At 41.1% G+C, this 26,353-nt stretch overlaps 1 protein-coding gene across 20 annotated transcripts in view; it reads left to right on the top strand.

The window, feature by feature from the left end:
• The window catches only part of TRIM9 (tripartite motif containing 9), a 124,218-nt gene that overhangs the window by 69,037 nt on the left and 28,828 nt on the right, over positions 1-26,353 (top strand). For all 20 annotated transcript variants that reach the window (XM_004454094.5, XM_004454099.2, XM_004454093.4 and 17 more), the window contains exons 2-5: positions 1,846-1,941; positions 4,269-4,391; positions 19,128-19,238; positions 20,334-20,487. In XM_004454094.5, coding sequence (XP_004454151.2) covers positions 1,846-1,941; positions 4,269-4,391; positions 19,128-19,238; positions 20,334-20,487 — 484 coding nt within the window. The remainder of the gene's footprint in view (positions 1-1,845; positions 1,942-4,268; positions 4,392-19,127; positions 19,239-20,333; positions 20,488-26,353) is intronic.

Below are 26,353 nucleotides of genomic sequence, written 5' to 3' on the forward strand. Positions count from 1 at the left end.
GCACTTTTGTTTGGGGCTTTGTTTACTGCGGCAGTTTGTGAAATCTGCCTGAGTTCTGCATAAGCATAACCTACAGAATGACTTCTGCATTCACTTTGAAATTTCTTGGCCATAAAAACTTGTTTTTAATTTAATATTTCCCCCCTTTTGATCAAGGTCTTTTTCCAAATACATTGCTGATTAAGTCTCGGTAATAATCTTATGGTGCCAGGGAGGCTCATCCCTGGGAGTCATGCCCCACATTTCATGGAAGATGTATGTATTATCTGCTGAGTTTGGCTTAGAAAGAAACTACATTTGAGTAACGAGGAGGTTTTCAGGTAGTAACTCTTAGGCACTAATTATAATTAGGCTAAATCTCATTTTTAGAGGAATAAGATACATAAGTACAAGCTCTAAGATTGAGGGCTTGGCATATTGGCCTGTTTTCTTTTGTTAGGCACAGCTTATATTTTCCAGAGATTTTTATTTTCTAGGCATACGTATTTTCAAGGAGATTCAGTACTTGAATATTTATTCAATAGGATAAATATGAGATAAATATTGATAAATATTTATTCAGTAAGATAAATATAAGACCAAGAGATATAATTTTAAGGTTCTATCCTTTTACTAAAAGGAAAGGATGAATGAGGCATTATGTTGGCAAGGAGGAGCAGTCGCTTGGTTTTCAAAAAAGATGTTATATGAAAAGGGTTTGTCTCTGTAATTTACAGGAGCAATGGAAAGATATTCCCTGGCTGTAGGAGAAAGAACTTTATATCAAGTAAGATGATAATGACTATGAGTAACAGAAGACTGCAGGACAGGGACTTAAACAAATGAGTTAATTTTTCCCACAAAAAAGAAGCCTAGTGATAGGAAACTTCAAGTATTGTTTCAGGTGTTCAAAGATGGCATTGGGACCTTGGCTCTTTCTCTTTCCTCCCCTCCACCCTCATTGTGTTGGCCTCCTTCTCGTTCTAGTCAAAAGGATGACAGCTAGAGGTCCAAACATCACATCACGATAGTCAGGAACGAGGGAAGAGGCGGCACCAACCACACTAGTCCCCAGAAAATCTAAAACTTTCTCAGACTTCTCCCCCAACAAGCAAGCTTCCATTTATTAATAGTTTTAATCAATTAACAATGTCTCTGGCCACATCAGCAGAAAGGGAGACTGGGAGGGCAAGTGTTTTCCTAAACACATTGCCTCTTCAATAAAATTGCTTCCCCGTATGGATGGAGCAATGTGAGAATTCAGAAAGAGAGAGCATCCATGTAGGAAACTAGTTTAGAAAGGAGTTGGGAGAAACAGGACTGTACTTGGGGGAATGATGATGACACTGATGAGGTAGAATGTCGTCCTGCCCTCTTCGTCATTACCTAAGTGGCACCAAGAATCTCACCATGGTGTTCTCACCCTTCCTCATCCTGTTCTTGTCTTTTTTTTAATTCTTTCTTCTCCAACCCCAGACCAATAGCCATTCAAGTTAAGTAATAGGGTTAACAATCGTATCATTTGACTCATGTTCATTTTTTTTTAAATCTTTGGCAAATAGGCAGAAAATAAATTATTACAGAATTAATTAATGAGATGAGGAAATTGCTGGTAGATCTCGGCTGGTGAGAGGCTTTGTCTGAAATGGCCAAGAGTTTTCACGGCTTCCGAGAAGATACTATTGGGGAGCCTGGGGAGGGAGTCTGGCCACCGTTGTTACCAGAATCCACATATAAAATGACAAGGGCTCGCACAGGAGATTGATGACTTTTGACTCTTGGGTCGTGCTGAAATCAACTCCAGGTGGCCTTGTCGCTGCTTCGTGTGATTATAGCTGCCAATGTTTCCTTCTTTCTCTTTAACAGAGCCAGCTCTCCCAGGCACTGAATGGACTGTCAGACAGAGCCAAAGAGGCCAAGGAGTTTCTGGTGCAGCTCCGAAACATGGTCCAGCAGATCCAGGTATGGGCACCACGGGAGGCAGAAAGCAAACCCCATGGGCAAATTGTGATTGTATATTGCAGGCAGGGGACTCTCTGTTTCTTCCATTTTACTTTTAGGTATTATGGGAAATTTCCTTTTTTTTCCCCTCTTCTATATCTTCTAATATATACAAACACACACAGAGACCAAGTTCAAACTTAACTCTTCCTGAAGTGTTCACATCTTGCCAACAAGCCAAGGGGGCAACCTGTTTTTCCAAGTGTTTCCTATCACCCCACACACACTCAGGTCCCAATTCTCTACTACCTTTTATTGTGAAAGAAGCCTATTTCTTTGTGAGTTCAGGGCCATTATTGCCATTATTGTGGAATTTTTTAAACCCTATAGGTGCCCAAAGGGCCTTGTAATAATTTTATCTTATTTATCTGTATCAGAGAGGTCACAATTATTTTTTCCTTCCTTCCTTTTTTGTCTTTCTTTCCTTCTTTCCTTCCTTCCTGTCCCATAGTATTGCTTCTACTCTACTTAGGCACTTAAATATTTTTCAGCCAGATCCCCTGATGCCTATAATTTCACATGCTTCATCTGCACACAATGACCAGCAAGTCAGCCAGCATTTGAGAGCTCATAAACTCTCCAATATTGCTGAAAGGGAGAAGCTGTCAACTACAAGAGATGCTAAAATAATGACCCCTGAACACCCTACACAATTTACCATTCTCATGTTTTAAGGTTTACCTCACAAAAATAACCTTAACTCTGGCCTCCAGTAAATTGACTTTTGAAGTTAACATTTAACCCATGTCAACGCAGAAATGGCTTTTAAATGTAAGCCAGCCTTTCAAAAAAAAGCATTGCACAGTAATCCCTTTGCTTTTCTTGGCAGGTGTACCCGTTTTAGAACTTTCCTTTCACTAACAGCCTAACAGTAATACACTTCCTTCTGTTTTCCAAAGCAGTAGAGCTTATCAATCAGTCCCTTCTTTGCTTTTGCTGGCATAAAATGTGCAGGCCCAGGCTTGCCCCTGCCCTTGCCTCTTCGTTGGAGAAGAGCTTTCTTTCTGCTGTAAGTCAGTGACAGATCTAACAGATCTCTTCTACAAGCAAGAACTCTACCCCATCCCAACCCTACCGATATTTCCCTGCACTGCACATAAAGAGCTCGGAAATAGTGTTTTCCAAGGGGACTGCTCTGAGAACTTAAAAGCAATTGCAGTTAAAGCCAGAATTTAGCATTTACAGAAGCCGTTGCTCAAGCAAATACTAATGTGTACCTTAAACAAAGAAGAGCTCGCATTCGAGAACAGTCATCAAATACCAATCAGTGGATTATTATGCAAAGAGCCACTGTTCTTTATGACTTTGAAAATAAATTAAGCTTTAATAGGCCTAGCTATTCCTACCCTTTTACTTCCCAAAGTTTATAGTTTTCTCTGTTGGGTACTATTTTTTAAGTGCTGTTAGTGTATATGTACGTATTCAGCTTTTATTGTTGTAAATTACAAATTTTTTACAGACTTTTGGTTTAAGAATCACAATATCATACGCAACTTATTGAAAGTCTTACCTTTAATAAATGCTAATACATTCAGTGAGATACTTGCTTAAAAGAAACGATGAAGGCATGTACAGATTTGATTAATCAAGTAACATTTTATAGCCAGCATTCAATTTAAACATCATGAGGAAGTTATAATTCATTTAGTTCCTTTCCCCCACAAACTGCTGGCTCATGTCTGATTTTTACAGAAGGGCAATTCCTGTTATATATGCTGATTGTTCTTAACTGCCTACCTATGTTCCTATTTGCTTTCCTTAGTGAAATGGGCAAATACTTTTGCCCATGATTATTCTTAGAAACTTCTGTTGGCATTGGATTATTGATTAATACTGAAAACCACTGCCATCCCTCTTTTTTCTTTCTTACCCTGAATTCAATGACACTTTGATCTCTCATGCCTTAACAATAGCCCACTCCCTCCTGGTACCTCTGTAAATGCCTCTTCTACCACTTGTAGCTGGACAAATGCCGACCCTCAAAAGCATTGGTGTTCAACTCCAAAACTTTATTTCACCTTTATTTAAACTGTGCAGATGTTTTCCTTTAGATAAAAATAAATTTATTAAGTAATAAATACTTGTCCTTTTCAATCTAAATTTAAAGTCAAACACAGACACTATGGAGTGAAATTTATCTGTGTTATCTTTTTAAAAAATGCATTGTGGCAAGAGTTCCTTTTCATTCCCTTCAGCGGGGATTTCTACCCCACAAAGGGATGGGCAGCTCTGCTGGCAGCCTGAGATGCCCAGGTGCCTTGCAGCTGAGACATTGTTCTTTCACCCAGGAGAGCAGCGTGGAGTTTGAGGCCTGCCTGGTGGCCCAGTGCGATGCCCTCATTGATGCCCTGAACAGAAGGAAAGCTCAGCTGCTCGCACGCGTCAACAAGGAGCATGAGCACAAGCTGAAGGTGAGTGCTGCACTGCACGCAGAGAGAGGCCAGATGGTCAAGGAGCCAAGTTCCTGGGCTGTGACAGACAGGCTGGGCCAGTTAACCTCTGCCGGACCAGGAGGGTAGGATGCCCACAGCCTTTGGTGACCAGTGAACTGGCCAGAAAAGAGCAGACATATTCCTTCCTTCACCACTCACTCCGTCATTTACCTGACCAATATTTGTTGAGTGACTCCCCCAGGCCAGGGACTATTCTGGGTGTGGGGATAATAAAATATAGCAAAATCCCTGCCCTCATGGGGCTTATAGTCTAGCAGGAGGGTTAAACAGTAAGCAAGATAAGTAAGTAAAATATGAAGAATACTAGTAAAAAAGTGCTAAGAAAAAAGACAAGAAGGAATAGGGAATGGGAGAGTATTGGGGGTAGAGGTAAAAATTTTGGATGTGGTCAGGGAAGGCCACAAAGGCAAAATTTTGTTTTTGAATTGGGAAATGTAATCTGCACTTTGCAGAAAACAAACAAGATTTACCTTAACTTCAGAAATTAATTTTGCAGTTGGGGAGAGGCAAAGACTTTTGTCATTAAACAGTGGGAATCGATTGGTTACAAACCTAGGACCCTATGGCCAAAGGACTGGTCCTCCTGGAGACATCTGATACTCCATCCATTGCCCCATTGGAGCAGGGTAACGAGATGTGACAGCTGGGTTGGACAGATGGGAAGAGCAAAGCAGAAGGGAGTCCAGCATGTGGTCAGTAAACCTCAGGGAGGCTACCAGTGGGCAGTGAATAGTGTGCAGTGGTAGCCTGGGATTGGATGGAGGGAGAAGTAAGGTATGTCCACAGGCTCTGTTGAGGGCACCAGGGAGCTTCAATAGTGGGCAACAGTGAGTAGACACAATCTCTGGGGATTTGGTGGCTGGTGAATATCCACTAGGGAGCAGATATCCCTAAGCAGGTTTGGAGCAGGCTACAATCCTTGAAGAACCAGATAAGGCCCATGTCTAAAATAATGGAGTTCCAGTTAGAGAACCAAGGAGATGTTTCAAAAGTAAAGAAAAAAGACAGAACACAGCCTCCAAGATTTGAGGCTAAAGTGTGGTAGCAGAGAAGCTTCAAACAGGGCCAGCACCACAGTTCACGGTTACTAGAAATGAGACAAGAAACCAGTTACAAACTGGGGTATGAGGCCAGGCCAAGACAAGACCTGCAGCAAGACTGGCAGTCCTAAGCAGCAGAGTCAGCACTGTTTCCCATCCGCCCTACCCCAAGAACCTGAGTCCGCAGGGACAGCCCCGTGAAGACAGGGAGCCAGACAGCATCATAAAGAAATACCTTCCGAGCATAATAAAGAAACACATTTCCCAGAAACCTAACAGTTAATTCCAAATGTTAACAAAACCCCACATCTAACATCCTCCTCTGAAGGCTCCCTCCTCCACTACCCACCTGCAGATTCTCAAACCACATTTAGATGCTCACACTTGCTTCTTCTTTCCCCAAATTCAGCACAACAATGTGGTTGGGATATAAACCTTCCTCCCCTGCCTGTGGGAGTTGCCCAGCTGTCACTCTGAATCAAGGCAGGCAGAAGGCTGAACTGTGACCATGGAGTCAAAGTCATCGATTCAGTTGACGAGGTCTGCATCCCATGACAAGGTTGGCCAGCCTGACCTCCAGCTGGCATTGTATCAGTGTCAGTCTCTTGAGTGCTCTTGATGATTTTATCAAGGAGACAGGAGATTTCTTGAGTGGGCATTTCTGGCAGTCTCTGAGAGGGTAAAGAAAAGCACACTTCTTAACGTTGGAATTAAACCGTGAGTTTGAAAAGAAAGTGCCCAGTGCCCTCCCCTATTGATTGGTCAGTAAGCCAACCCTCAATGTGCTTCCAGAGTGGCTCTTTTTTTTTTTTCAAAGATTTATTTTATTATTTATTTCTCTCCCCTTCCACCCCCCACCCCCCATTATCTATTGTCTGTGTCTATTAGCTGTGTGTTCTTCTGTGTCCCTTGCATTCTTGACGGCACCGGGAATCTGTGTCTCTTTTTGTTGTGTCATCTTGCTGCATCAGCTCTCCGTGTGTGCAGAGCCACTCCTGGGTGGGCTGTGCATTTTTCATGTGGGGCAGCTCAATGTGGGGTGTACTTCTTGCCCGTGAGGCTCCCCTACACAGGGGAACACCCCTACATGGCATGGCATTCCTTGCACACATCAGCACTGTGTAGGGACCAGCTCACCACACAGACCGGGAGGCCCTGGGTTTGAACCCTGGACATCCCATATGGTAGGCAGATGCTCTATCAGTTGAGCCATGTCCTCTTCCCCAGAGTGGCTCTTAATGTTTCCTGGTAGTGGTCTTTCAGGAAGGACCTCTCAGGATCATCTGAACTCACACCTCCAAGGGTCACCACCCTGTCCCGGCCTCCTCCTTGGAGCCTTCTAGCTGAAAAAGGCATGAGGCTGTCCCAGGGAGGTACCTCTATGGCCTGTGTCATGTGTAATTCACCAAGCACTGAATGGTGGGGAGTTTCTCTTCGATGGCTTTCTCTAATGTCATTTTCCAGGCCCCTGTCGCCTAATGTCTATGATCAAGTTATTTGGTGTTGAATTCCCTGAAGGGCCACTGGACTATATGTTCCATGGCAATATAGGAATAATTCCTAAAGCATGGAGGGGGAAGTGGGGCAATATTAAACTGTTTTTTTACCCAAAAGTGCCTGAAAGTTTCACCACCTGGATACCAATCTTATAGATTTACCTGAAACAATCTGGAAAATGGTTCTACTCCATAAGTGTTTTCATCCAAGATAGGTTAGAGCTGAATGAAAAAGTCACCTTTTTTATCTGAATTACATTCCAGAAATGCCATGAGCCATGACTAGGCAGTTGCTCGACCAGCAACACAGGGTGTGCATCTTTGCTGGTGAGCCCTGGCTTTAATAATAACAATAGCTGACATATGGGGACACTTCCTTTGGGGTAGACTCTGCAAAGTGTGTTTCAGAGACCAACTCTTTATTTTTCACAACTCTGTGGGGTCATTTCTACTGTTACTCCCATTTTAGAGACAGGAAACCACTGCACTGTGATGTTAAGAATTGGTCCAAGGAGCCTGCATGTGAACCCTGGTAACCCGGCCTCAGAGACTGGAATCTGAACCCATGCTTTATTGCCTCTGGCTGGTAAAAGTACAATTCAGGGAGAAAGCATGTCCCCACTTCATCCTTTCCAGCTAGGAGCTGATTGCAGGGTGGGGACCAAGAGAGGGAGGGCTGCAAAAGGGACACAGGATGAGTCCTGCCCCTTTGGAGCTTACAGTTCAGTGGGAGAAATAAATCATGCCTGCAAATGACTGCAACACAGGCAGAGAATGAACTTTAGGTGAGAGGTGGTCAATGCTACAGAAGTTCTGGGGAGGGCAAAATTACTTCCAGCTGAAAGGGTCACAAAGCACCTCGCAGAAGAGCTGCCCTTGGGGTAGCCTGAGCTGCAGGAGGTGTGTGATAATGGGCCACTGACATTCTCGGCTGCAGGAATGAGCAGAGCTGTCAGGGAAGAAGCCCGTGATTAGCACAGTCTGCATCATGGTCTTGTTGCCTCTAGTTAGTCATGAGGACTGGTGAATGTTTTCTTTTTCTCTCCCCTGCTTTAATAATACTAAAAGATTTTCACCACAACCCTTATTTTAGCACCTTTCAGAAACTCAGAACTTTTATTAGTATAGCAGCCTACCAAAAATCATTTGCATTACGTAGAGCTTTGCAAAATAAAACCTCAGCGGTCTTTGGGAATGAGCTAAAGAGCCAGAGTTTTCCCTGCTAAGCAGTAGGTCAACCCTTTATGCACCTAGCCATACAACTGTAATTTTTTCTTGATGGAAATCTTTTTTAAAACATTGCAAACATTTTGCTGACATCTTTAAACAGAACAAGGTGAACAGTTTATGAAACAGTCATAGGGTGACAAGAGTGGCAACTCCAGATTTTCTACATGGGAGAGAAGTATAGGCAGCAATCTGGATGGAAAGTAGAATCAAAGATTAAGAAAGTATTATTTATCAATATCAAAGAATGGGAGAGGGACAGGAGACAGCACCATATCCCTGCCCTTGGAGCTGCCTTTGTGGGACAGGACTATGAGAAAATCAGATGGGGCTGTGCTGTGGATGCAGATGTAGGTGGCATGGCAATGGCTTTAATGCGCCCTTGGGACTGTGCGTTCGGTGACTGCATCCTCTGTCCTTCCCCCAACAGTCCATCTGTCCTGGTGACCTGCCCTGGCTGGCCTTGGAGGCTGCTGAGCAGGGACAGCTGCCTGCCCTCATTCCACCCTACGCAGAGTGGGGTTCCCTGCCGCAGGCCTGAAAGGGCTCCTGAAACAGGAGCCAGGGGGCTGGGTGACCCCCACGACAGCAAAGCTGTTCTGTGTTCTTTCTCCAGCAGTTTGCTTCTCTGCTGTTTTCAGCTGACTGTACCTGTCACTGCTTCTAAAAACAGGCCCCCCTGCCTCTGTGGCTGCCTTGGCTACTGACGCCAGCCTCCACATCTCCCTCCCTCCTCTTTTCTCACCCTGCCATTTTCCCTTTCTTGTCACTTTTCTTGCTACTCAGATTTGTGAGAAAAGCCTGGCCTTTTATAGACGTCCTGCCAAGCGCAGTACTTCTTTATGTCTTCGGTGGCTAACCCATCGCTCACAGGCTTTTGGGGACGATCTGATGGCCTTCCGCCTCCCTTGGCTGAGTTCTCTGGGGCCCGCTTTTCACTGACCAAACGGGGTGTTCTGTGTGTGTTTTTTCTGCCAACTTTCTATTCTTAAGCAACCCAAAAGCCTATGGATGCTGGAAAGCTAGTGTGTATTTGCACATTCTGTATAATCTCTCTCTGAAAGTGCTGATTGCTTGAGCAGATTTCATAGATCTGGTTCTGAGGCAGCTGGAGCAGAACGTTTAAGAGCCCAGATTCTGTGTCAAAGAGCCAGGGTGTGAGGACATGCTTTTTTACTTACTGAGTTTATAACCATGGGCAAGTCTCTCAACCCCACTGTGGCTCAATTTCTTCACCTGTGCATAAAATAATAGTAGTAGCATGCACCTCATAGACTATTGTAAAGCATTTGGCACAGTAGTCAATAAATATTAGCTATTATTATTATCATTGGGAAAGAATGATTGGAAATATGGTTTCATTTAGTGCAGAGGCTTGTTTTCCATAATACTATAGTTCACTGTGTAGAATTAGCCAATAGGTAGGTAGGTGTGATTGTCTCACTTTGAAACAGCTGTATTGCTAGAACTGTGGAACGGCCTTTTTTTTTTTTTTTTTTGAATGGCCTTTTAAGACTTAATTATGGTGCCAGCTTGGTGGCAACACCTTGTAGGGCTGGGGCAATATTCTCTAGGAGGCTGTATATTGTCTAAATCAGCATCTACTACTCTTTGATGCTATTTCTCCCATAGCCAGGATTCACAGGTCCAGAAATAAAGGGGTGGAAATGGGAATGGTACTACTCACTATTACCCCTAGTAATCTACTAGAAATAATATTTGTTTCCTGGCTCCACAACCTTAAGGTCAGCAGGTCTTAGTTCCAAAAAGAGGAATGTACCATGCCCTGTGATTACAGTGAATGGAAACCTGCAACAACCTAATCCAGGTAGGACTACTAATGGCCAGAACCTTCAGGAATAAAGGTTTGGGTCACCCCACAGGACAAAGAACCGAGAACTGGTAAGACGCTTGCTAAGGGTAAAGAGAATATGGAATGGGTAGTAGAAGAAAGTAGTTATAAATACAAGTTATGTCAACATGACCAGTTGCAGAAATGAAGATTATAATGGTTATGAGTATTTCTTCCCTATTTTGTTATAAATGTTTGTATATGTACATAAAGCAAATATCTTTGTTTTCTTCCCTATCTCATTCCCTTATCACATAACATAAATTGTATTAACTTTATGTCATATTATTTAAGTTACAGAATATCAAGTTTAAGAGTGGATATTACCCAAGGATTTGCACCGTATTCTAGAGAAAGGGTTAGTGAATTTCCTATTGTATGCAGGACAGTTGAATTTTGCTAGGTGAAAGTATGATTGTTAATGTTTCCTAAGGTTTAAATACGGTTTAAGGGGATTTAAATGGGTGCCACATGACAAAGTGTGGACTGTGATGGTTAATTTCATGTGCTAACCTGGCTAGGTTATGGCATCCAGTTGTTTGGTCAAGCAAGCACTAGCTTGATGGTTATTGTGAGGATTTTTTGAGGATTTAAATCATAGCTGATTGGATCTATGGCTGATCACATTTACAGTTAACAAAGGGATTGAATCATGTGCCTCACAAAAGGCATGTTCAGTTCCCAATCCCTGGTTGTATGCATGTGAACCCATTTCTAAATAGGACCTTGAAGATGTTAATAGTTAAGGTCTTCCCAAAATGAATGAGAATGGGCCTTAATCCAATATGGCTGAAGTCTTTACAAGCAAAGAAATTAGACACAGAGAAAGCCATTGGGAGCAGACAGAAGCTGGAAGTCAACAGGACTCAAAAGAGAAAGGAGAAGATGCTGCCATGTGCGTTGCCATGTAAAAAGCCAAGGACCAAGGATCTCTGGCAGCCATCCCCAGAATGCCACTGTATTCAGGGAGAAAACATCATCTTGCTGATGCCTAGATTTGGACTTCTCCTAGCCTCAAAGCTGTGAGCCAGTGAATTCCGCCCCTCCCCCCCCCCCTTTTTTTATTTATTTTTTATTTCTTTCTCTCCCCTTCCCCCTTCCCCCACCAGTTGTCTGCTGTCTCTGTCCATTCACTATGTGTTCTCCTGTGTCTGCTTGTATTCTTGTCAGTGGCACCGGGAATCTGTGTCTCTCTTTGTTGCATTATCTTGCTGCGTTAGCTCTCCATGTGTGCAGCGCCACTCCTGGGCAAGCTGCACTATTTACGTGGGGTGGCTCTCCTTGCAGGGTGCACTCCTTGCACGTGGGGCTCCTCTACGCAGGGGACACCCCTGCGTGGCACAGCACTTCTTGTGCACATCAGCACTGCGCATGGGCCAGCTCACCACATGGGTCAGGAGGTCCTGGGGATGGAACTCTGGACCTCCCATGTGGTGGGCGGACACTCTATCACTTGAGCCAAATTCACTTCCCTGAATTCCCCTTTTTTAAGCCAACCCATTGAAAGTATTTGTTTTAGCAGCTGGGAAACTACAAGAATAGGTTTGATTGTTTCTGAATCTGGGAAATTCTTTGGTGGTCTGAGTTTATCATCCCTGTAGGATCACAAAGTTTAGGGAGCTATTTTTAAAAGCTTTAAAAAAGTGTGGGGAAGAGGAGGCCTTGAGACATATGCAGATGCGATCATATTTTAGGAACAGTCTTTAAAATGTAAATTACTGTTAATACTATTCCGTGGTTTGAAAAAATGCCAGGAGCCAAACATGTATTTTCAGGGTATGGTGAACTAAAGCAGATACCAGAAGCTACTGGAGAAAACAATATTTTTGAGCTTTCAAGAAATATTACTAACTCATATTTTGTAATTACTTGGGCAGTGCCCTGCAGCAGAATAAACTAGATCCCCAAGTTTCTTGTCCTACCTGCATGTTTTGTTCACATCCTTTCCAGGTTTTCCTTAGCTAAGTAAGCCCCTAAAATTTCATCACTGACTGTGATCTTCACAGGGGATTTGTGACTACACTTAAATTAGAATGTGTCATTAATGAGATCTATGCTTTCTTCGGAAACTTTACAAATATCACTTTTATTTTGGTTATTCCAAAGAAATATCTAAGAATTATTTTGCTTTATGTAAAATTCAAAATTTGAAATAATTCTCAGATCAGCTTAAATGTGTTTACTCTCTAATATTTTAGAATATATTAATACGTCAAATAGTACAAAGTGATAGGTGGCTTCTTGGTAACCTGTCAGTTCTAAGATCCTCTAAAAGTAAATAGTTATTTTAAAAGAGTCTGAGAAAAATTAATCTTTAATTCCATGTGTGGTTGGTAAATTTAACATGAAAACAAAATTACTCAGAGAGAAGACTGTGGGATAATGTTAAACCTTACTTTGTGTATTAGTCGGCCAAAGGGGTACTGATGCAAAATACCAGAAATCTGTTGGTTTTTATAAAGGGTATTTATTTGGGGTGCTTACAGTTACCAGGTAATAAAGCATAAGTTACTTCCCTCACCAAAGTCTGTTGCCATGTGTTGGAGCAAGATGGCTGCCGACGTCTGCCAAGAGTTCAGGCTTCTTGGGTTCCTCTCTTCCCAGGGCTCCATTTCTCTCCTGGCTCAGCTGCTGTGCTCTCTCAAGGCCAGCTGTCGACTATCAGGTGGATGGCTCTGTCTCTCTCCCCAGGGCTTCTGCCGTATGTAAGGAGCCTACTCTATTCCTCTGTGTTCTTCTCTTGTGTGTTCAATTCCTGGGCTACAGTTCAAAATCCCAGCATCAAAACTCCAACTAACTCCTCTGCTCTGCTGTGTAGTTTTATCTGTGAGTCCCCACCCACCGAGGAGGTGGGACTCAACGTCCTACTGACATGGCCCAGTCAAAGCCCTAATCATAATTTAATCATGCCCACATACAGACCAGTTTACAAACGTAATCCAGTATCTATTTTTGGAATTCATAAACCATACCAACTGCTACACTTTGTTAGGGACTTTAATGTTTACAGAGTACCTCCATGTGCAAATTGTAGTTATCTATAGAATGCTTGATTTTGAGCACTAATGTATCCTTGGAGTTTGTTAGAATCATTATTGTTATTATCTTTGTTATTGTTTAATTATTTACTGTCTATGGGAATGTTATGGTCCCATTATTCTTGTAAAAAATTAATTATATGGCTATATCATTAGCAGCACAGATTTACATTATGAATATTGTTGTCAAATATATCTGACAATAAATTTTTACTGCTTACTTCAGCTTTTTTGCCATAGCTTCATAATAAGCAAATAATCCTTTCATTCAGATCAGCAGAAAGAAAGAGGGAGAGTAAGTGAGAAGAAGAGTGAGAAAGAAATAGAGAAATATAGAGGAATTGAGAGAAAGAGAGGAAGAAAGGGGGGAAGGAGGAAGGGAAAAAGAAAGGAAGAAAACATCCTCAAACTCCCAAAGAATTTAAAAATAATTAGACATTATTTGACTGGTTACAGCCATTAGCAGAAAGAAAAAGTGACAAATTTAAGCCACAACCCATCCAACCTCAGTAAAACTAATGACAAGAGTCCAGTTAAGCTATTATATGCATACATTTGGAGAAATTAGGCACACTGGAACAACTTGAAACCTTCAACTGCCCTCAGCTGAAGTCTGTAGGGGACAATTCTTAAAATTTAACCACAGGTATTATTGATTGCAAGTTGTACCATTAATGGGGAATTCCTTTGGCAAGCTCCGTGGTCCTCTTTGTCCTACTGTGTAAGGAGCAAAAGTCACAGAGTGGCCATATGGGATAGAGGCGCCCCTGCAGAATTGCCAGGAAACCACGTCACACAGTAGGGGCTCACCTAGGTGAGAGGATGCACCCTTGAAACACCCCCCTCCTTCAGCAATGCCAATGAAGAACAGTAAGGGATCTTATTTACATCCTTTGCCTACACCCAGACATGGGTGTCACTCCTTGCCTCCAGAAGGTACTTAGCACAGACTTTGAAGATGATGGAGTAATCAATTGTACCCTAGTTTCCTTACACCCTACAAACACCATATCACATGCATCACATTTATTGTGACCCCTGCAACTGTTTTCTTGTTTGGGCAGAACACCGCAAAGTCTGCCTTTCCAAGTGGCTTCCTTGGTTACCTTCTAAATACAAGCCCATAGTATTCTGCACTCCAAGAGCATGCTTTGCACATTCCACTCGATGGTTATTGATAAGGCTGCTGGTAGCACTCACACTGCTGGAATAGAAAGTTCACAGCTTTACTGTTAAAATCTCAAGTGGGCCTCAGAACAGGAGAGTGTTTTGTTAACAGGCCTAGATGATTTTGCGGTCACCCCTCGGGCTGAAGTGTGGTTTGCTGGCCTTGCAGGGGAGCGGCCGCGGTAGGCCTAATTCCACTGCCCCCATAATAGGGTGGTTGGTCGGGCCCACCGCCACCCCTGAAGGAAGCTCGGCATGGGCGCAGAGTGCCCTTGGGTCTCCCCTTCTCGGCAGCCATGTTTCCGCAGCTGCCCCTCCTCCCGGATCGTGCCACACGATGCCTTGTGGGGCAGCACCCTTCTTCTTCTTTCTCCCTGCGCAGGCGCAGGGTGGAAAATTCCAGTTCGCCTTTTCCCTCCCCCCGACAGCAGCAACAGCCAGGCGTGGGCGGGAAACTCAAGTCTGCCCTCTACCCCAGCAACAGCAGCCACCAATCCCTAAACCCTGCCACTTCCCCCAGCAACAGCGACAGCCAATCCCTAACCACCACCCCTCCCCCTTCCAGTACCTCCCACTGACCTTTCTCCAGCAACCAATCAGAACAGGGCGTGGCTTTGACCAATCAGCCTTCCCCAGCCCTTATAAAACTGTTGCCTCTCCCTCAATAAAGTGGACTTGCATGTTTACCTTGTCTCCACGGTAGTTCTTCTGCCATGCGCCCTCCAGTCCTGAGAGCCCCCGACAAGGGCCTGGCCTCCCTTGTCCCCAGTTCGTGGCCTGCTTCTCCGGGCGACCCCCTCGTCGCCAGCTTCGCCGGGCGACCCCGTCAGCCGAACCGCGCAACCCCTGTGAGACCGACCCCTCGTCTGCTGCCGGACCGACCCCTCGTCCTGAGCTGGACCGACCCCTCGTCCGCAGCCAGACCCCACCTCTACCGACCGAGCAAGCCGCCACACTTTTCTTGATTAAAAGCGCAAAGCCTCACACTTGTCATTGAAATTATTAGAAGGCAGTATGAGTAAATTAGTAGTACTACTGGAGAGTGTGGTATCAAAAAAAGATAGTTGCCTGAAACCATGTGGGGGAATGGTAGCATGTGAGAAAATTAAAATACTGTTCGTTAATTTAAATGCCTCTAAGTTTCAGTGACTATAATGATAATATACTAAATAACATTCTATCCTAGGGAAAAAAACAGAATTATTTATTTTACCTGATGAATCTAAACAGCCAAAGCCCTCCAACTATGACCCACAGATGAGTAAATTCAAAGTGTCAGTTGGGCATCTTGGTTCAGGACATGAAAGAACATAAAGAAACTTTCACCACTCTCCAGAAGGACCCTTGGGGAACAAATTTTTCAAGTTTGCATTTTGGGGGGGGGGGGTGGAGATCACCTTATACTTAGGGAAATTGTTTTCTTGAAATAGGAGAAAGAATTTTAATATTTACTTAGACCAATTTCTGATATGTCTCCAGAGTCTATGATGAGAGAGAGTATCAGAGCATAAAGTATTTATTAAAAAAAGTAATAAAGAAAAAATTAAGAAGCTCCATATGTAAGATGGAGAGGTAAATGGAGGTGGGGAAAGGGTGTGAAGGTCAAAATTGGATAACATAGTGAAAGTCTTCTTAACTCACCATTAGTTCTTGCTATGAATGTATCATTTAAGCTGACTAGAGGAAGGAGATTAATGTTAAGGATGAGCTAGGAAAATGTGGTTGTGGATAGGCAGAACAAAATTTTATATTTGTATTATATAAGCTATCATGGGTCATGCTATGCTTCTGAAAAAGTCTGAAAAGTCAGAGAAACAACATTCCAGTCTCAGACTACTCTGTTCCTAAGAGGGGTCAGTGTCATATCCTGACCCAAGAAGTGACCTTTACAAATTTGCCACTTAACAAAACAAAACTGTTCAAATGATTGATAGGCACTTGCCACCCAGAACAGACGGTGACTCTGGTGATAAAAATTATGGAAGGCTTCTCTGAAACTATGGACTACAGATTAATTCATTGTTCTATGAGAGCAGATTTAGGCTTTTTTTTTTGCAGATGAAAGCATGAAGATTGGTTTCCTAGTCCCTACTTGTATCATTCCTGCAACTTGCACATTTCCTAAGAAAACGAACTTTTGAGTCATACAAACGGTAAACATGGTGTCAGTGGTATTTCCAGTGTACTAAAGCTAAGGGCACAGAAATGGGTAACTCAAGAAGGAAAAGTGACAATTCCTAAGAATTGTTTTCCATTTTAAAAAAATCAAATGTAGAAATAAGTGGTAGAAAAAACACGGGGTGAAGAAGTTAGTAAATAAGAAAGCAAATAAAGACACTCAACTAGAGAAAAAGTATTTATGCTCTGAAGAAATCTAATTATCTGGCTGATTTTCACAAGGTGGGACGTCTCGCTAAATTAACTCAAAAGCTGAAAGTCAATTAAAACGCACCCAAAATGCTGCTTCTGGGAACCGTGTTGCTTAATTTTTTTAACAGTGATTTTTTCATAGCTTGATGTGTGATCATTGTGGACTGGCTGACTAAAATGTAAAAAGATGGACCAAAACCATTTGTAGCAACAGTGAGAGATGAGAGCCAGGAACTCAGGGATATTGAGTCCTTCCAAGAAACTTGAGCCATAGAATTCAGACAAACCCCTGCTGAAACTCGCAACTCTTTGGCAGTGCAACAATTAGACTTCCTAGGATGGGCAGAGAGCCCCAACACTCAGATAGCTCTTTCATCACCACCAACACGAGAAATGAACCTTGCTTGAGATGGAAATTTATAGCCACAGACATAGAATTTTATGAGGAGTCAGTAATGAATTTCAGCACATTTAAGTCACAATATCATTGTTGAGCTGAATCCACCGGAGAGTAAACACAGCAAATCCATCTATTTTGTCCTCAAAGAAGACTCACTTTAAGTGACAATGCTCAGATCCGGTATGTGCCTGTTATTCAGACTTTCAGGACCAGTCAGTTAAACATAGTCCTAGGACAGATGCCCTTTGAATAATGAACAGTGACTGCTGGGCTCCTGCTACACAGCAGCTTGGTACATTGGCTACTAGATATATTATAAAAGCATCCTCTGGGAACAATTTAGCCAGCCTCGTACAGCATAGAAGAGTAGCAGGTTAGCTGATGGTCATCTGTCTTGCATTTTTTAAATGTTTTATTTGTGGTTTTGTCCCAAGAAGGCAAAGTCTAAACTTCCTGTTTGCTTTCTGAATTAAAAATAAAATAATTCACATTCTTTGAGCCCAGATGAACAGATGGTTATAGTGAGTTGTCAAAAATATACTGGATGTCAGAGGGAATTTATAAATTTTAAATTTGATTCCCCTACCCACCCAAAATCACGAAACAAATAATCTTAACAACAAAGTTGGCTTCTTTCGCCTATTCTGATAAAGATATTTTAAACTCTAAATTTTATTTTTCATTTTAATTATTATTGAGAGGAAAAAGCAATAACAAATCATTTGTCAAAAAATAGGGAAAAACCGCAATAATGAATGAGTTGTCAAAAATTAGGAAGAATTTAAATGCCCAATAATAGGGGAGCAGGATGGTTAAATAAATTATGACTCAACTAGTTAATGGGATTTTTTGTAGCCAATAACATTTATTGAGGGTGGCAACATTGAAAATGCTTAGGATAAAATGTAGAGAGGGAGAGGTTAAAATTGTCATATACTATTATTGCAACTGTAAATAAACATAGCTTACAAAAAAGCTGAAAGGAAATATCAAACTGCCTCAAAATTTTTTGTTAAAATAATAGGATTATCTGATTTTTTCATCCATTTTCCAATTTTTTATTGGGTAGATGTAATAATCTTTAATGGAAAATAAATTTATAATAAAAAATGAAAACAAGAAAAATGTTTTAAAGTAGGTATTATTAAAATCTCCTTTCATTATTATCCATAAAATCCAGAATACCAGATATCTTGAGGCTTTTGCAAAGTAGTATAAATAACAAGGAAGTGAATGATTAAGGATGCTGGAAAAGGCTTGTTCAACTCTATGCTTCAAGAACCACTTCAGTATTTGGGTCACTGAGCAAAGGACACAGAAGACAAACATCTCAAAAGAAAGAAACTTTTCAAGGAATGCCATGCGTTTGACACTGGGCAGACAACTCCCCAGAGGAAAAAGCTTCATGTTCAGAGAAATGCCTAAGTGAAAGTAGAATCACAGCTTGACAAATAGAGCAGCTTTTAAAACTGCTTTCCAAAATGGGACAGTGATTCTAAGTAGATTATTCCCTAAACTTTATTCTTCATCCATCCCCTTTCCCAGGCTCTTGCATTATTTCATTATTTCATTGTCTCCTGGCAAACTTCACCTCAACCCTCCAGCACTCCTATTACCTTCCCAAGGAAAGATAATCAGAACAAATGCCTCTGGAGCAGGTGGGAGAGTGCAGGAAGGGAAAGGAACCTGGTTCAGACAGTAACTTCCTGCTCTTTTAAAGGGGCTGGCAGAGAGCCAGTGAAGCTAGGCTTACTCTTTCAGACAACAGAAGCTGCAGCAGCAAGTTGGGGGACTACAGCTCCTTTGCAGATTCACCACAACCTCCATGTTAGAGCAGCTGGCCTTAGAGTCAGCTTCCCAGAAAAGCAGGGAGCAAAGGAACTTGGGGAAGGTGTATCTTGGTGTGCCGAGGTAACCAGATTCACAGGGTTCCAACATTTGCCTTTCTTTCAGGTGTGTCCTGTTGTTACCAGTTTCTTGTAAGAGCCATTATCCAATCTGTCTTCTAGGGCTAGTGTCCACGGCAGACATTGCCACAATTCCAGCACTGCCTCTTTTCTACCCTCTGCCATTTTGAAATGTTCTGTTCTCTAATCAATCCTAGGTGGTTCGAGATCAGATCTCTCACTGCACAGTAAAACTGCGCCAGACCACGGGTCTCATGGAGTACTGCCTGGAGGTGATTAAGGAAAATGATCCTAGCGGCTTTTTGCAGGTGAGTGTCAACTAGTTTCTGTTTCGGATTCTAAGTGGCCCATGGGACCAAGTCTAGGATGCCTAAGCCAGATTCCCAGCGGCCCTGGTTGGGCATGGGTCCTTCTGTGACGACACCTACCTTTGTACTACAGTGTGCATGTGGGCGAGTGCCGTGTTCTGTGGATGTCCTGGAAGTCCCTGCCACCATGTGCTACAAGACTGAGAAGCATGCAATTACTTTTTGGTGTTATTCTTTTGTTTAATCGTGAACACGTAATTCCTTTAAATTCTTCCAAAGTAGAGAATCTGCCTAGGAATTGGGTCCCTTTCAATTAATATAGGTTAAAAATTTTGCCATCTGGAAATGTCTAAACAAAGTTACACAGGGTTTCTGACTGGCCAGAAAGTCAGTGATTTCCCAAATACAGCCAAGTCTTTTCATTCCTTAGCTGTTTCTTCATTGTTTCAGTGTTAGTCACTTTGGCGAGATACTATGATGTAAGCTGAATTTTACTTAGGTTTTTATTCCAATGATAAAGATCTTTTGTTAAGGAACAGTAGGTCCCTTATGTCTCACTTTCCACTAAACTGGCTGGAGACACAGGAATCTGAATATAAAAACAGAAAGATTTCTCTGTTAAAGAATAAAGTGATGATCCCATGAATATAAATATGATATGCTTAAAATGTTAAGAAATTGCATTATGCAGATTATCATATGCAGCCCCTCTATTTTATAAATCCCATTTCCAAATCTTGTTAGGATACACATACCTGAAATTAGAAGGTTAAGATTGTTGGATCTAGTAGAATTAACTCAGGAGCAACATACCATTCTTTAAAGTTATTGACTTTTAGTTGATCACTCAAAATAATTAGATCAACATCCACTAATAATTTAGAGTGTCCCCTTCAGACTCTCAAAAGTGTCCAGTTCTGCATGAAAAGTTCAGGGTCACCTAGTCCTAGCAGTCGCCTCCCACACTGACTCCACTGAGTCACGCTGGGTATGAGTCCCAAGGCGGTTTGGAGGTAATGCTCCAGAAGTGTTGAGGAGCAGGCTGTTTGGAGTGTGGTGGTCTGTTTCTTAGGCTGTGGTCTTTGATGTGCTTAGATTTCCGACGCGCTCATAAGGAGAGTGCACCTGACCGAGGATCAGTGGGGGAAAGGCACGCTCACTCCCAGGATGACCACGGACTTTGACTTGAGTCTGGACAACAGTCCTCTGCTGCAATCCATTCACCAGCTCGACTTCGTGCAGATGAAAGGTACGTGCCCTTGTTCACGTATGTAAAATTGCAGCAAACCAAAGGCAGGGACCAGGTTTATAAATCATCTGATAGGTGGGAAAGTAAACCCACACATACCTCTGGCTGCTGTTAAAAAATCTGGAGTGGCTTCTATCTTATCATGTAATAAAAATGTACTCTTATAGCTGTGTGACCTACTTTTCTGTAAGTCAGATAAATTGAATGCTTGTCTCTTTGAGAGTCTTTGAGATTTCGTGTATTCAGCATCAGAGAACAGCTGACAAAAAAAAAAAAAGAGATAAGGAGAGAACATTTCTGTACAAAAATAAAATCCTTTTACAGAAAGTCCAAAAACTTGCAACCCAGAAATATTGATATAAATCAAGGGAGTCCAGAGTCAAAGCTATGGCTTCCATGTAGATAGAAATAGTGAGCAAATGGCTGAGTTTAGGTCAGTGGGAATTGGAGGGGAGCATGGCCAGCCTGTCCTAATCAGGAAAAAGCAAGCCTGGATCCAGAAGGAAATTGGAAATGTGAAGTAAACTTTCATATTAATTGATATGATTAGGAATGTGACAAGATCTCTCTGAGACTGGAGGGGTGGGGAGAGATTGGGGAGAAGTACAAGTATTTTAAACTATCTTATGAAAAATAACTCTTTCAAGAAAAAGAAAAATTCCAGCCAACAGTGCACCAGTATTTTATGGCCGTGTAAGTAATATTCACTGGGAGAATATTCTCATCTTTTTCTTAACTTTTCATTTTTAAAATGTATGCATTCATAGGAAGGTGAAAAAGTAGCATGGAGATGTCCCTTATGGCCTTTACCCACTTTCTCTCAATGGTTATATCTTGCTTAACTATGACATCAAAACAAAGAAACAGCATTAGAGCAGTGTGTGTGTGTAGTTCTGTACCATCTCTGTGTAGATCCGTGTAACTACTACTGCACTCAAGATACAAACTATTCCATTACCACCAAGGAGCTCCCTGGTGCTGCCCCGTAGGGTCAAACCCTCACCCCTCCTTACCACCATCCCTAATCCCTGGCGATTATTAATCTGTTCTTCATCTCTATAGTTTTGTTATTTTCTGATCTTTTTAAAACTGAAGAATTTGATTTACATTTCCCTTTTCCTGATTAAATGTACACATAATAAATGACACTTAAAATTCAATCCTTTAAAAATTTTGTTTCTTCAGGAAAATCTACGTGCTTCCTTTTATCAGACAGAGTTAAGCATATACCCAGTGAGTTTTAGGGCTTATGTTTAGTGCCCACAGCATGCACTTAAACTCATCCCAGTCCCTGGTACATGCACTTCTCTTATCCTTTCATGGAGTTTTGCTCTTTTTTTATCTTCAGTTTTTCCATTGTTGTTTAATATGTATTGCTTTGGGAAGCTGCCTTAAATTTTTTATATAGTATATAGATTATAAATAAAGAGGTTTTGTTAGATTAACAAAAATGTTTAGCATTTGTTGACTACTGACTGAACCAGATGCTTTCCTAAATGCTTTACCTGGATTAACTCATTTTATTCTCAGAACCCTAACGGGCAGCTCTGAAACCTGAGCTTCCTGAGGCACAGGAAGACTGAATCACTTGCCTGAGCTCACACAGCTAGTGAGTAATGGGGTTGGGATGCAAACCCAGGGATGTGACTCCAGAATCCACAGCTACACTTTCTAGCTAGGGCCTTACCAAGCCAAATAACTGAATTCCTCTCTTAAACATAAGAAACTGAATTTTTATTGTTGTAGCAATTCTTTCTTGCTGTTTAAACATTTTTCTTTAAGTATGTGAAATAAAGCCATCCATAGCAGTGTACAGAAACCAGATAAACCCCCCTCCATCAGTCTCTCTCTGTACCCAGCTCTTTCAATGACATAAAATCAGGTTATGTCACAAAGTAACTGGGAAAAGAAAATGTGTCACAAAAGGGCAATATAAGGGATATCCGCAGAAGAAGAAAAAAATAAGCCAACCCAATTAGCCTTGGTGATGGAAGCAGGAGGAGGGGGTATTTAGAGGGCAAAAGCCTCAGGGCTTTGAAATGCTTTAATCAAATCCTTCATTTGTTGTCTTTCTGAGCCCTGTCCATCTGGCCACAGTAGAATCTAGGCCAGTTGGCAGGATGGTAACAATTGTGTTGCAGTGAACAGGCCCCTGCATCCAGTATGGGAACTGCAGCTCTGTTACTTCACCACTGACACTTGGCCATTTAGGATTGCACATAGAAATAACCGTGGACACAGCTGTGTGCAAAGTACAATAAAGTTTGTACACACAGCCAAGAATGCCAAATACTCTAAAATCCAAAACACAACACTCTCACAGCAAAATCCCCTCCAGGATCACAGTATTATTCAGAACAGTTATTTATGAAGTTAATATAACAGGCCATTTGGTATGATACTATATTATTATATTTCCCTTTTAATTTTAACTCTTCATCTTCATTTGATTTTCTTCCCATTGTTTCCCCTCTGTGCAGTTAATTTATATGCTTTGCATACATTAAATTTAATTGATTCAGGGAGAGCCCACTCCTTTTTATAATCTGAATAATTTTTATCTGATGAATGCTTTCAGTGGAAAGAAAAAGCCAAAAGGTCATGATACAATAGAATTTGATTGGCTGTGGTTAAGACTGTTCCTACTGACTTCTTTATGTGTTAACATATAGACTACTGTTCCTGATATAGTTAGCCTTTTCTGCCCAAGAGGTTCTTAGTTTAATAGACTGCAATTTCACAGCCTGTTGGTAAAAATATCTAAAAAATCTGCACCCCAAAATCTACGTACAAATGGCCAAATTTTAACTAGCCTTTGGAATGGTGTTAATCTGACCATCACGAAATTAACATATGTAAATGCATGTTCTCATTGTGCTAAGTGGACTACGGTAGAAAGTTAAAATATTTCAAGGTTACTTAAAATATGTACTTAAAGTTATGACTCAAAACTGATAACTAAAATCTGTTCACTTCTCAACCCAAAATTTGAGTACACATCTCTCTTGTTTAGAAATCTCATTTCAGATGCTTTATTTTTAATGTCAAGGAAGATATGTCTGTTATTGGTTTTGAAATATTTCCACTCAAGTCAGTGCTATTCAGCAAGAATGTATTACCTAAATTTACTCTCTTATTAGCTAAGAGTTTAACTAATCTGCTCCTTCAGATTCCATATTGCTCCCAAGCAATTGAGATCTATCAAGAGAACATTGGTACCTTCTTTGTTCAAACATCCTGAAATTGGAGTGACAATTTCTGATTGTATTTTGATTAGAAAAATCACTTTATCCTCTTTCCAGACTACTGAAAGTGGTATTCAGACTTTTATAGGAAACAGCAGATTAAGCTTGCTCTTCTCTTTTCATTAGTGAGTAATAAAAAAATATTTTCCTCATTTCTAAATTGATATTGCCAACTCTTTCCAAGCTCAGGGGAAGTAAAATTTAAGAGTACTTCCTTATATGCAAAGGACTCAGCTGCACAGTTAAGGGTGGATTTCAAATACCTACCCCTCCCTGAAAAGAACTACCCCGGAATTGTCTAAGTACACAAAATGTCGCAAGATTCATGACACTGCTGAAATGAAATACCAGTGTATTCATTCTGAACCGAGATGAAGCAGTGACCTAAACACTCAACCAAGTATTGTAGGCACTCAGACCAATGGCTGTTAATCCCTTTAAGTGCCTCAACTGACCTAAGGATGCATTTATCTTCATTAACTCTTGGTGAATGTAAGAGCCTTGAATATGCATCAAGGGCACAGGCAAGGACAATGTGAGCTGAACAGACACACCTATAAATCATGGAGAAAGAGCTCCCAGAGGTTTGGCAGTGATGGAGATAAGCACAAACAGGTTGATTTGCATATAATCTGTTCAACCTCAAATGGCTTGGGTGCCTAAAATGCATGCCCTCAAAACAGATGCTCATGTTTATCCTTAATAGCGATAGCTGTCCAGAAATGGCTTGTAGTCCCTCTAAAGTTTAAACTCTCTTCAAATATTGTTTATATTGTTCAACTGTCATAAAAAGGAATGACAGTCTAAAAATGAACCTACAGAAAAAATGACTTGGTAAAATTGCATTCCCAACAACCATAACTCTTAAGATGAAATATTGCATTAATCTAAACCAGCAATTCTTGGCACTCTTTATTATTCACAGTACAGGAACCAGAAAGAAATTTATGTCTTGGAATTAGGCATGGGGACTTTTCTGTAATACGCCATTACCAAACTAGACTGGTAGTATAATGCAATGCTTAGCACACAGCCCCTAGAGCTGGACTCAAATTTCAGCTCTATCACTTACTAGCCATGAAACCTTTCTGTGTTTAAGTTCCTCATCTGCAAAATAGGGATTGTAACAGCACCTACCTTGTGGGGTTATTATGAAAATTACATGAGTTAATACATGTAAAGCTCTCACCACGGCATCTGACATCCAAAAAATACTCAAAAAGCATCCTTTATGATAATTACTCCACGTAGAGGATGCAGGTGAACTTCCTTTTTTCAAATGTCCCCATGATACTCCTGTGTACTTTCACAAAGGAATCCTGGATGGTTGGGAATGTTCATAATCTGAAGGATTAGAGGGTGTGGAAATTAAGCATATATGTAAATGTGAGATATAATTTGAAGTAGACTGGCTTTGAAAGGTAAGATGTTTGAAAACTTTGGTATAAGCAACCATCATCTGCAGTTTCATTTGGAGCCACAGCAGTGGCTGTTTGACTCCTGGCTCTTCAAGGATGTTACTAAGAATAAGTGCCCCCTTTCTATCTAAGAGGAGAATTCTTAGCCTGGATCTTGAGTCTACAGGTTTAAAGAATGGTAATACTAGAATTCTGATCAGGTCAGGAGGAACTAGTTCTTAAGGAAAAAAATAAGATGCCCAGAATAATGATGAAAGTCTTCAGGTCAAGATGCTATGGCAAAACCCCAATGATGGGAGTTTCAGAAAAATAAGATGCTGTTTCTTACAGTTCAGTCTAGAAACTGTGGTGCTATCCATTTCCAAACCACAAAAGAGAAATTAATTTCCAAATACTTGGATTTCTTATATGTCATTTATTTTATACCTAATAAAGTAGAATAGAGTAACATAACACCCACCATATATTCTATTTTTCTTAAATGTCAGTCTTAGTCTGTGCTAATGAGGCTGTAATTTTGTCACATTTGCCTTTTATATGTGACATGATTTGGGGGTAAATAAGGAAAAGGAAAAAATAATTCTCAGTGAGAAATACATTTGAACACCTGCAGATGTCTCTGGATTCATTTGCTTCTTTGTTCTCTCTCTTTTGTGTGTTTGTGTGTGCATTTATTTAAATCTGGGATAATATTAAGATCTGAAGATTAGCTAGTGGTTAGACTTTATAAAATCTTTTTGGTCTTTTAGAGTATACCCACTGAGGACTTCAATAAATGAAGTTCTTATAATGTTTTAATTACACATGACACCATGTATTTAAATTAATCCTTTAATTATACCTATGTCTACTTAGGGAAATTTGAGTTTCTTATCAGAGACATCACAAGAATTTGTATGATTCAAGTTGAAATCACCTTGTGATCTTACTCTTTGATTTCATAATTGATGAAATGTAGACTTGCCTGGAAAATGAAAGACCGATAGTGGTGCTAGTGAAATAAGACAGTGAAGGGAATTATTGTTTTATGGTAGTCTCTAACTAATGAGGATAATCAAGACAAATATCCCAGGGAGAATCATTCTGTGTCTCTAAAAGACCTATGAAGAATCATTTGCTTAAATATGTCATATTTTACTTCCACAGTTTAATATGTTTAACTGTCATCCTTTTAAAAGGAAAACTAATTTTCAGTGACAGAGT

This window comes from Dasypus novemcinctus, chromosome 3 (assembly GCF_030445035.2).
Source record: "Dasypus novemcinctus isolate mDasNov1 chromosome 3, mDasNov1.1.hap2, whole genome shotgun sequence".
Classification (NCBI taxonomy): domain Eukaryota; kingdom Metazoa; phylum Chordata; class Mammalia; order Cingulata; family Dasypodidae; genus Dasypus; species Dasypus novemcinctus.